This window comes from Branchiostoma belcheri, unplaced genomic scaffold, assembly GCF_001625305.1.
Source record: "Branchiostoma belcheri isolate BF01 breed outbred unplaced genomic scaffold, Haploidv18h27 scaffold35, whole genome shotgun sequence".
NCBI classification, from domain to species: Eukaryota; Metazoa; Chordata; class Leptocardii; order Amphioxiformes; family Branchiostomatidae; genus Branchiostoma; species Branchiostoma belcheri.
This window is the reverse complement of record NW_017803965.1, coordinates 757,225-769,972: the sequence shown is the minus strand read 5'-3', so window position 1 is coordinate 769,972 and position 12,748 is coordinate 757,225. Positions and strand designations below refer to the sequence as shown.

Genomic DNA, 12,748 nt, shown 5'->3' with positions numbered 1-12,748 from the left:
CCTTATTCTGTCAGACTTTGATAATATTCAGGCCCGTAGGTGGTGCAGGTCTTGCACTGCCTCAGCATATTGACCATATTGATCTGCCGTCCTGCTCTGTTGTGCTGGTGGTAACGCCTGGGGCAGGGGTCAGCCCCGGAAAGAGCTGCTCTGCTGTGATATGTTTGTTTGTTAGCGGAGTATTGGATATTGTCTCTGGAGGGGGGGGGTATCCGATCTTGCCCTGTCTTGGATTAATGATACTTGGGGCATGGATAATTTCATAACTTGCTGCGCAGACTTTTCAGCAAAATGTAACCTGCAATAGAAATTTTAAAAATTTCTCATACATGTTTTTTTTACACACACGTGGGCACTGATTGAAGAATTCATGATTAAAATTATCAATTTGATTTGGTAGTTCTCAGATTTTTTAAAGATATGATTAACCGGAAAAAACCTAATGAAAACAAAGTCTGAGGACCAGGTTGATGCCTTGGTGGACGCAGTTTTATGTTGTAAATACACTCATATTTGAGTTTTCCTCCTTGCCCTCTGGTTTTATGATGTCTGTTTGCCATAGTTTGAACTTAAAATTTCCAAGAACCAAGGAAATGCATTGATATGGCCTGATTAAAATAACTTTCAGAATCAATGTTTCAAGAATGTCTTCAAATCAAGACAAAGAGAATGGGGAGTTTAAAAGTTGCTAGAAACTTGAATGTGATTACTGCTATATTGTCTTTAATGTCATTGTCATTGTCTTAATTGTTAACCTTTGTTCTAAGGAAACCTATTATGTCATATATGTCATATATGTATATACCTGGGTAGTGAGAATGTTCAATACAGGTGTTCCTGCCCATGTGATTTGGCTAGTTATCACACAGTGTTCTAACGGTTATCACATGGGCTTTCAGAAGTTCCACAGAATAATTTGAGTAAGTTTCAGATATACCGCGTGTGCCGTCTTTTAAAAATTCAAATACCAGATTCAAACGTTGGAATTGATGATGTTACAATATTTTGTTTAGAGACACTACACTTCCTCAATTTTTGTGTGATTTGCCTTAAAGATAGTCACTTTTTCTAAAGTTTTATGCTATTCGCTCTCCAATGCAGAACATTGTGCCATTTCAAACACTGTAAAGAACTTTGTCCAGATATATAACTTCCAACCATTGCTTGTTGTGTTATCACAGCTCTACATCTCATGGTGTGACCCAACAACTGCAAGTGAGGTAAGTCAAAGAAATCAGTTTCTTCAGAAAGGTTTACCCTAAATACAAAAATTAAGACTGATAAAATTAGTAAATACAGTAGGCTTTGTTGACAAAATGACAAATTTCTTTGTTTATTGTATTATTCAGTGATATCTGAAGGTAATTGATACTTGTTACCTAGTTGTAATGACATTTTTATAAGGTTTCTTACTTTCTTTGACAATGTGGGTCCCTTGTGTCCCTTGTCCTGCTGTGAAGTAGCTGTTGTGATGACACAATGATTGATATCATGTGAAGGGATTCACTTATAACATGCCTTAAATCCATTACATTATGCAACATAATTCACCACTTAATTCAGCCTGTGTTCTGATTAACAAGGCCACCTTAGCCTGACCTGAATTCCGTGAAGACACCGACCGCAATGTCTTCCCCTAATTCCTTGTAAATTCCCCTGTGAAGAGATGATCTTCCTTCCATTTGTGGTGGAAAATTGCTTCCGCCCCTTCCTGAGACACTTCTTTAATTACTCGAGATGAGCTTTATTGGAAACTGAGCGGGATCATTCTCATTAGGCACAACCAGCGCAACTCTGGGGATATCAGACACCAGAAACAAAGATAGAAAGTCTGAGTACACTTTGTTTTATGTTAAAATGTCACAGTTTGGTCTTTCTTAACTGTCTTTATTTTCTATATACTGTATACAGTGTATACTGTACATATATAGTACATGTATATGCTTGAACTCAGGTGAAAGAGCCATTGATGGTATTACAGTAAATAAGAATTTTATATTAGAAGTTTTTGCGGTCACTTCTGTGTTGCAAATGTATCATTACCATGAACAAATAATTTGCCGGCTTTCATCTTTAAAAATTAATAAAAATTGAATAAATTGATTAACAAACAGGAAAAATAAGGTCCAAGTATAGCTCTTTTTTCTTATCTGTACTTCACTTCTGATCTGTTACCCCCAACAAATATGAAAAGAGATGCAAGGGGTTAAGTTTCCGTAAGAACTTTACTTCTAAAAGGAAAGGTGACAGCAAAGTCAACAGCACTTTGCCTGAAGTTTCATTTGAAAATGTAACCTCCCAAATTACCTAACATGCCGTTTGACAGCTCTCTTATTAAATATTTTGTTCAATCTAGCTCAGGGCGCACACTTTGAAAGGTGGAGTCCTATCGGATAGCGTGTGTCCTAGCAGATAAAATTAGCAAGGCACCCCAACGGTAATCAAGCAGTTTCATCACAACTTCTGCTTCTGCCTGAAATTAATTCCGTCGCTGACAGGTAGACGTCTGTGGGGAGTTGACCGGCTCAACAGTTGACTCTGGGAGCCTGCGCTTCCATCAGATACACTTGCCATCTTGTTAAACCGAATCCCGCCAGCTATCCACCATCCCAACCCTTTTAACAACCCGACCGCAGGAAACCCACTGACGCCATACGCGACCCGGTTCTGAAATCACTTCACTCAGCTGTGCGAAAACCCAGATTATCACCTAGTCTCTCCCAGGGACTGCTGTGGCCTTAAATGATTTATTCAAAGGTTCAGGCCTGTCAGGTGGGGGCTAAACAAGATTTGAAACTGTTTCTTATCTTCCTGGAAGATTATCAGGTAGTTGCAGAGCTATTATCCTGGCGAGCTTAGGACAGGCGCCCAGCTGTTCCCGTCGTGTGTGTGAAGTTTGGGATGGATTTGACTAAGACAGACTCAGCTGGATGGCAGTTTTCATGTATTCTCTGAAAAAATTGTAGTCATGTAACTCACATGACTCCTTCCCGAGTACAAGACCTACCTACTGTCCAAAATTCATCACCCTATAGCATGTCTAGATTGCGAGATATTGAAACCAGAAGTTCGGCTGCAGTACCATAAGAACCCGCCATGGGGCCTAAAAATTCATCATTTTGAGGTCTTATCAAGACCTACCCACCTACCAAGTTTCATGACAATTCATTGAAACCTTATTTTATCATGCTTTATCACACACACACACACACACACACACACACACACACACACACACACACACACTATGGAAAACATAACCTTCTTGGCAAAGGTAATGATATCAAAAATTGCACAATGAACTTTCTCAATTAACAATATTCTCTATACATTAATTTTACAGATCAGCAGACCGAGGTACAGTTCCCCCTACCCCTGGCCACTGAACACCGTCCTGGCCTACCGTAAACAATGGGACGTCCAGAACCAACTCAAGGCACTGGGATGGTGCAGCAAGAGTCTCGAGGAGGTCAGAGGACTTTTCCTGAAAAGATTCTGACAATTTTTAGTAGAATGTAGAACCGTTTTTTAATGTGCGGAATCTACCTACTTTAGAAGATGACCAGTCACACAGTCAAACAAACTCTATGAAACTACATGAATGTGGCTCTAGTGTGTCCTTCAAGGTAGAGTATCTAATGCAATTTCAGGGTGGCAAAAAAATATTCTGGATGAGAAAATCTGTCTGATATTGACACTCACTGACATTACTTGTCACATTTTCATTATGATAATCATTTAATACTTGAAGCATTTGAAATAGTCCCAAAACAAGCCACGTGATGCGTCTCTTTATTTTTTGGGTACCACCCATGAATAGCTAAAACCAGTCTATGATACAAAACAAGCAACCGGTTTTGCAGGATTGTGGTGAGAACTGAGAACTATGTCAGCTGACTAGGGTTAATTTACTTCATATATCTACAACCCTTGGACATGATTACCCTAGTAGTCTAAAACTGTCACGTATCAAAAATCACCAGCTCAATAGATGGACAAATTGTAAAAAAAAATCTCCTTTATTTCAAAACACAAGCAACTAGAATTTAATTAAGACAGCTGTACAAAAAAAGTTTAAAAAGAAAAATAGGAGAAATGATATTTTTCATAATTCATGGGATTTTTGTGAATTTTGCAGACTATAGTAATACATGGATTTACTAATGCCTGGGGTTTCATTGATAAGTTATAATTACAGAGATATGAAATGCCCTTACCTGTGTTTGTCCCTGCTGTAGGTATATGATGAGGTGGACAATTGCTGTAAGGCCCTGTCACAACGGCTCGGGAACCACCATTATTTCTTCAAACAGGGGTGAGTACAACTTTTTTAAATAATCTTTATTATTGAGTTCCAAAACAAAAATCAATGAAGACATGTCACCCTAAAATGAACATAAAAACTAGAAAGACAGTTTGCTAACAATTTCTAATGTAACAATTGGTAGGTAGTTTGGAAGAAAGCTGCTTGGAGTAGGAATCAGAATTTATTCACTTCTCCCATGGCAAAGGTCAACCTGCAAAGAAAAATCATAATTATCCATTCGTATGAATTTTTCAGTTAATATTCTCTTCACTGTTGGCATCTTTCTGTCTCTTCACTAGTACTGGTGAAAATAAGGGTCCTAGTAACTGTTGAAAAGTCAATGATTAATACGCTGACATTACAGTGAGATGTAAAGACATCATTCAACCAGTCGAAGCGGGACATTGCTTAGTGGAGTCTACTTTTGATTGATTTGGTTAGTCGTAATTGTTTGATTGGTTATTTGGTTGGTTAAGTAATTGATGGTACGGCGAGATTATCCAACACTGACAGATGTATAAACCTTGCTTATATCGCCTTTTCTGGAAGCACCAGCGATGCATGCCACCTTGCTAAGATCCCTAGCTTCGGTTATGGACGTCCTGAGGATAAGACGTAAGGCTGGAGGTCCTGACTTTAAGGAGGGACACACCTTGGGCATGTTAAAGATACCACAGAAAAAGCACAGGTCCTTCCTTCGGTGTGCGTGGTTCAAACCTTACAGTCTGGTCTCAGGGTTGACATCTTGAAGAGGCGTTAGTCAACTGTTATGTCAATTCCTTCCACAAATGGGATAAATCTTCATAAATAGATAAATAAACGTGTCTCCTGTAGGCCCACGGAGCTTGATGCTGTAATGTTTGGCCACTTGTACACCATACTCACCACCCCCCTCCCCGGTGACTTCCTGGTGGACATAGTTCGGCAGTACGACAACCTCATCAACTTCTGCATCAGCATTGAAAAGAGGTTCTTCCGCAAGAGAAGCAAGTGACGCGGGTATACGCAGGGTTTGCACTCCTGGCCACGTCTTGTGTGCACCTCCGCCACTCTAACTGGGTTTTCTGTCACCTTTCTCATAGGTTCTTATAGATGGACTCACTCAAGTTCCTTAGACAACATAAACGGCTTCAAGACTCTCTCTTAATCCATGGTTTTATACTCCTTTGACAGCTTGGATATGACTTAACAACAGTGTCTCAGTGTGACTATATATGAACCTCTCATCAAAATCTATACTTAATTAGTTTCCCTGTTCAAAACTGTCTATCCATAACATGCAGTTCCTAATCTCCAAGCAGATGTATGGCGGAAGATCATAATGTTTTCAGACTGCCAGGCCTCATTGACAGCAGTCCACCTCAATGTTATGTCTGGCTGGGTTGCTGTCAGAGATGCCAGGTAGTCAGATAACATTATGATCTTCCTCCCCAACATCTGCTTGGAGAATCGCACTTTGCATAACATTAGGAAGGTTCCCCTTTCTGTTGGGTTGGAGGAAAAAGCAGTCCAGTCCAAAGGTGGAAAAAAACATGTACAGTAGAGTTAGATATTGTTTGACCAGCTGGAAACAATCAACTTGGATAAATGTTGCCAATCGTACTGAGTTTAGCATTAGGCCTTGCCATGAACCCCCATGCAGACCCTTTTGTCAGACTGGACTGCTTTTTCCGCCTTGTGGACTACTTTTTCCACCAACCCCTGTTATCGGTAATGTTACAGTACATGTAACACACTTTTATTTCTAACAGATTTGTCATTGACTGAAGGAGTTACTGTTTGAACATTTCTACAACTAACAAATAACATTGAAGTGAATTGTATGACTGAATTCAAAATGCTGCTAATGCCGCAGTTAACTTGTCGCCAATGCATTGAGTGGAGATAACAATTTTTTCCTTACCTCAAAATATCAAGGAACACCTTTTGTGCTACACACATTCAGCCAATACATTACACCATATAGAAAGCCATACAATTCAAATTATGTTGAAAGTACCTGTAAGTTTCACTAGTAGCCGTATTTCATAAATCACCTGAGATATCTATCATTGAGATATCAATTTCAAATTTGGCATATTCTTTTTGCTGGGTGATGTAGAGGTACAGTTCCAAATTTGTACATGCATTTGTGGGGGTCGTGTGGCTGTTGTTGGGTAAGGACAGAGCATTTGGCTTGCTGGAACCAAGGGGTCCCAGGTTCAAATCCTGCCATGCCACCAATTTTGTGCCCTTGGGAAAGAATTTCTCAGGTGAAAATGAGTGTGTCTTTTGTCTGTTTTTGCATTAGTCTGTGTTGGTGGCAGCATAAAAATAAGTTGAAAAAATTTGAGTGTGCCGTCGCCATGTCTAGTGATAAATGTTGGAATGTAAAAAAAAATTGTATTTCTGATGGAATAATTCCTGTCTCCACAGCCCCACAGAACTTGATGCTCTAGTGTTTGGCCATTTGTACACCATCCTGACCACCCCACTCACAGACAACTGTCTGGCAGACATCGTCAAGGAGTACGGAAACCTCATCAACTTCTGCAGACACATCGAGAAAAAGTTCTTTGAGGAGAGGGAAAGGGGACCCAAGGAGTAGTATGTTGAGTGTTTATCAGAACTAAGCTTCAAGTAGTTCAAAACAGGGGGGATAGAATTAGTGCTCTAGCCAGCACCCGTTTTTCCGTCAATTGCAGGAACTTTTTTGGCGTGTGACGGAAAATTTTTTCAACCAATCCGTCAACCTTGATAGACAAAAATCTTGAGTAAAAATATAAAAACATCCAAATGACCACCAACAACCACTCTCAACCCCATGATTTGTCTCTAAAAATGTAGGAAACTGCATTTCTAAAGGCTTGAAAATCCAAAATTTGACCCTGGATCCCCCTAGATTGCAAGCACTCTTCCCCCAGGTCTGATCATAAACCGGGGCTGACGGGAAAAGATTTTGAGCTGGCTAGAACCCTAGATAGAATGTTGGCTCTACATAATGTTTGTTGAAAAATAAGTTGCAGATGTGTTACACATCAAGGTGATGTTTGTATGCCTTTATTTGTCTGTGATGTGCAGAGAAACCTGTGTTTTTCGAGTGGTAGTTTGACAGTAGAAGCTACTGCTCAGCTTCCCAAAATGTCAGTAACAGAGTTGGATGCATTAACTGACTCTCAAGTGTTGTATGCTGTATTTAAATGCGCAAACTCTAGTGATATCTCGTTTAAATTTCCAGCATCTTTATCTGAATGGCAGGTACAACCGCTCTTCAAGGTAACGCACTAGTATTTACTCTCCAAAATTTGTAGGAGGAACAAAGCATTAGAACTAGGTGTGATTCAAGAGACTTTTGAACATACAAAACGTAAGTTGGAGTAAAACTCTGTTCTAAAGTGAAGGCCAAAAAGACTAATAAATGCATTGAAAGTACATCTTTAATCTGTAACTATGTCACGTGGTTGATGAAATGCTGTGTCATCAAAAAACATCTCTCTATAAAGCGGGGAGAGTTAATGACAATGTAGGTACCTGACTTGTTAGGAGGGTTTTGAGAGAATGACAGAAAGGATAGTGAAGATAACAATCTTCCAAGCTTGATACAGTCACAACAGTTCAAGAATAAGGCCATTGTATATTCAAACCAAACATGTCTATAGAATAGAAGTCTGAAATAAAATCAAGCTCTGTCTGTGCAAGTGCTGTTGTCTGCTGGCATTTTTTTGCCTTGGTGTGGTAGCAGTCATCATACTTATAAACACGCATAGAAATAATCAGACTGATCTTGGTGAAAAAATGAATACGGATTATTCCAATAATGTTCAAAGACATTCATTAATTACATAACTAATAGGTTTCAAGATAATTATGATTGGTGCAAGTTGTTGATTCTAAAGGTGATCAAAATATTTCCTTCACCCAAGTTAAAACTTGATTTTTATTATAATTATAAGCTTTTTAGAAATTCACACCACAAACTGACTTTAATTTCCTCTTGATCTTGTAGAGAGCTGACTAAGAATAACTTATGAATAAGGCCACACCTATTTAATTTCTTGGTTAACGGATTTTTCTAGAATAATAATGGAGCGGGCGGGCGAAAAAAAAAAAAAAACAGGCCTAGGTAGTAGTATCCTATTATGGCCCAAAATGGTACGATAGGAGCCATGAAGTCAACACACCAGACTGGTTCAAAATTTAAACAACGAATTTTGAACTTTTAATGATACCACTGTATTGAAAGATGGAATAACTGTAACAACTAGGAAGAAAAGGACTGTTTTCAACTGTTAAGGGCAAAATATGACCATTTTGCAGTTGATTCTGAATTTTTATTTTTATTTTCAAATCAGAAAAAAATGAAGCGGGCGAATCCGTTAACCAAGAAATTAAATTGCCTAAGGAACTAGAATAGTAAATGTACAGTTGAACTATCAGGCTCGAACTATCCATGAACTGAAAACAGTCAAAATGGTAACAAGGATCTGAACCTGAATTGCTGCCCAATACACATCTCTCTATGCAGGGGTCTGTGATCAGTATTCAAAGAAATACTTGACAGCAACGTGTCAATGTGGTAATGAATAGCAGGTACACCGCCCTACTGTGTCAGGCATGATGAGGGGGATTACATTTATTGACAAAGGAGATCATTAACTCCAGAACACCATTGTTCTGAGGTGCCAAAACTCAAGCCCCAGAAAAGTAGGTACTTCAGGGATGGTGTCAAACCTACTTTGATTATCTCTCAGCCTTCTAGATTTTCAACCTCCTTGCACTATTTGAATAAGCCACAGTGAGGTCTGTAAAGAAAAGATTTTTAGATTTTTGGTACTTTTTTTTCAAATGGGAATTTATTATAATTGAGTACCTCTTTTTCATGTTTTTTCAGCCAAGTTTTGATACTGAAGCACAAATAATTCAACAAAATCATAATAAAATTTGTTCCAGTAGGGCTAGCTTATTGATAAAGCCCTTTTGCAGTAATGAAACAATGTATACAATAATTGTCTCTGCAAAAAAAATCAATACCAATTAAGAAGAATGAATAATTGAAGAAGAGATTTCCACTTCAAACAGGGTCCTTTGGTATGTACAGAATCAAAGAACACCCTTTTAACTAGGGGTGGTGTGGGTTATTTGTATGCAGATTGGGACTGAATAGATGGGTTCAACCAGAGGTCAGAGGAAATTCTCCAGAAAAAAATTCACATCATTTTAAAAAGAGAAGACAAAAAAGTTGAAGTTTGAAGACAAAATTTTTTTGGCCTTTTCTCTTGAGTTTTTGATTGTATGAAATGATTCTAATGTAATAAAAAATACTGTTATTACAAGTAAATGTCTGAAGCAGTGGTCACAGTTTATATAGATCTGTTCAGAGTGACTAGATGGCAAGTTTCGTAGTCTGTGTCTTTGAATACAAAATCCCTGGTGTGTCCATGCCCTCAATCATGAGGAAGGTTAACTCTCTGACTAATGGTCAAGTAGGTTCATCTGCACCTTGAAATGTGTTAAATAGAATTATAAAAAAGCAGCCTTTCTGAAACACATTACATATACTTGTAGCATACCAACATTTTGTTAGTTTATGGACTCACCATCTGAACAAATTTGAATTCAAATCTGTGGATAATCAAATGTACTACAGAAAGGAAACACAGATCAATCAGTAGAAAAGCATCACTAAGGCCACACCAATTTAATTTCTTGGTTAACGGATTTTTGTAGAAAAATAATGGAGCGGGCGGGCGAAAAAAAATAAAAATAAAAACAAATCAAAACAGGCCTAGGCATCGTATTATGGCCCAAAATGGTACGATAGGAGCCATGAAGTCAACACACCAGGCTGATTCAAAATTTTAACAATGAATTTTTAACTTTTAATGATACCATTGCATTGAAAGATGGAATAACTGTAACAACTAGGATGAAAAGGTCTGTTTTCAACTGTTCAGGGCAAAATATGAGCATTTTGCACTTGATTCTGGATTTTTATTTTTATTTGCAAATCAGAAAAAAATGAAGCGGCGAATCCGTTAACCAAGAAATTAAATTGGTGTGGCCTAAGGACTTTAAAATGCTAGTAGTATAATTATAATTATATATAATGTCGTTGGTATCATATATTCATATATGTACTTTCTAATGATAAATTCATTGTTGAGAGGATCTACAATTTATCCATCCAATGTCATGGGATGAATACAATGCTTATTTGTAATCAAACTTGACACTCGGAGAGTTAACTGCTTCTTTTGGTGAGATGCCCTTGGCTGTTGACATTTTGATTTACATACAACAACAGATGTTTACATAGCAGGTGTTCATACAACGCTGTCAGACTATTCCGATGAACAGTACTGCCTTGATACAGATAAATTATATCTACACAAAAGCGTACTTTATCATCTAGAATGCCATATGTATGAAATTAATTTCTAAATGTCTGTACTATGTAGTGGTATTCATATTCTGATTGTTCTGAGTTTCACACAAAATGTCATTTTTCATCCCCCATATTGAGTATTAAATCACATGCCTTTTAGCTATGAAAGCAGGGAGCTTCTTTTTCATAAACTTGGACGGAGCTTGAAGAGAGCATTTGTGACAGGATATGAACTCTGGAGGACACTGGCATCCCTGCTTCTTCCTTTATCCATATTCCTCCAATAATTCACTCAACTACCAGTAGCAATGTCAGCAGGCTTCTCATAAATTCATATTAAATATTTTGTCACCTCATTTTTCATACCAGGAAGCTGTCAGAACTGCCATGCAACAACTTTCATCATCTTCGCTTCCCTGTCACTTCCAGAACTTCCCACAATCCCATGGGCTCCCTCCGCAGCTTCTCGGTGTCCCGCGGGTTATCACGCAAAATTTCCCACAATCCCCGGAGGTTAGACCACTAGGTTGCTTTCACCTGACAGCACTCTTGCTGTTCTTTCCCACAATCCCCTGGGTGTTCAAGCAAGCTTCCCACAATCCCACGAGGGGACAGGCAATATCTTGACAGTGCTTGCTAATTGGTAGCTTCACAGCCCACAGATATCAGAGGAGGGACTAATCCCGTCTCATGCTACCCCCTGGTATATCAATATTTCCCAGCTCACAAGACTTCAAACCAGACAGGTGTAGAGCCCTCTGCTTCCACTCTCTGATCTGCCTCTCCTTTTGGAAACGGCTGGATTTTGGGACAGATCTGCCGGATTACTGCTCTTCTCTTAAATGGCGATGATAAACGAGCTGGCAGAGCGTTGCTGGGGCAACGGTGTCCAATTGAGCGCAAAAGTCAATACCACACTCAGAATATCAAACAGGGACAGAAGGTTTCAAAGCAAGTGGGAGATGTCGCACCCTGGCAGCCTTCAGTATTTCTCCTGGATGCCCCGATAACATCCAGCGGGATGTTATTAAAAGTGAAAGTGATTTTCACAAGCTTTGTATGTCTTCTTCTATCCTCCATCCTGACAGGGGGACCCTCTCCCTGTTACAACAGCATCCCTAGCAGGATGGGGAAGAACTGCAGCCCGGTTTACTGCGCCATAAAACAGCTGCGTAATAGCAGGTCGTTTCACAGATAGTGCAAATCCCACGCTGCTGTATAATTGGAAAGACGTAGGTTATTTCTTTATTACTGGGATTACTTGGCCCAGCAACTTTGCAAAGCTGGCAATTTGGAACCGAGTAGTTTGTCAACTGAATAAAGATGTCTTGGAGAAAGTAGCGGCCTTGCTAGAGTGTGATTTCTAACCTATTCTTAATGTGTCCCAACCATTTGGATCATGCTCCAATCTGCTGGATTGCCATTCAGGTAATTCCTTAAGTCGACAGTGTGGCATGATCTGCATTTATATACAGTCTAATGGCTAATTTGTACTATTTCGGTGAGGAGGTAGTGTTGAAGTGGCAGGATTCCTTATGAGAGGGATTAAGGCAGATTAAGCGACTTACAAGTCTTGAATCCCGATGATGATATACCAGGTACTTCACCTGAGCTTGCGACTCAAATGGCCACGTGAAGCGATATCGTTCTATTACGCTAATACCGAAACCGCAGTTAAAACCACGGAATGGCCCGCGTTCCTACCCGTCCAAAATGGCCGTCGGTGAAAAATGTGGGCACTTAATGGAAGTAGGGTTTTGAGAGGGGATTACCAGTCACAACAGACCAGCTGGGAAAAATCTTGGCTTGACCAGAAATTACCTCCACAGCTAACCCACCTGGCAGTCTCTTCGGCTTCAGACAAAGAGATTACCAGCTCCAATCTATCACGGGCAAATTTTAGCCCCTCAGATCAGGGAAGAGTCGAACGAAGTGCACCCCTGAAGTTCTCAGTGGCTCAGATGACTTGCACATATGTCACTTGAATAAATTCTACTGCTGGTGTTGTGGCAAAAATTTCGAGCATTTGTAACAGCCTTGACAGGTAAAACCACAACATTCCAAAAACAAGAAAGATT

The 12,748-nt window shown here is 39.3% G+C and overlaps 1 protein-coding gene across 2 annotated transcripts in view; it reads left to right on the top strand.

The window, feature by feature from the left end:
- The window catches only part of LOC109475886 (metaxin-2-like), a 36,604-nt gene extending 29,690 nt beyond the window's left edge, over positions 1 to 6,914 (top strand). Inside the window, exons 8-11 of one of the 2 annotated variants that reach the window (XM_019776703.1) lie at positions 3,344 to 3,469; positions 4,239 to 4,315; positions 5,141 to 5,305; positions 6,722 to 6,824. In XM_019776703.1, the coding sequence (XP_019632262.1) occupies positions 3,344 to 3,469; positions 4,239 to 4,315; positions 5,141 to 5,300 (363 nt within the window). In that variant the 3' untranslated portion in view covers positions 5,301 to 5,305; positions 6,722 to 6,824. Of the gene's footprint in view, positions 1 to 3,343; positions 3,470 to 4,238; positions 4,316 to 5,140; positions 5,306 to 6,721 lie in introns of both variants that reach the window. The other variant, XM_019776702.1, reaches the window with a different exon arrangement.
- The last annotated feature ends 5,834 nt before the right edge of the window (positions 6,915 to 12,748 follow it).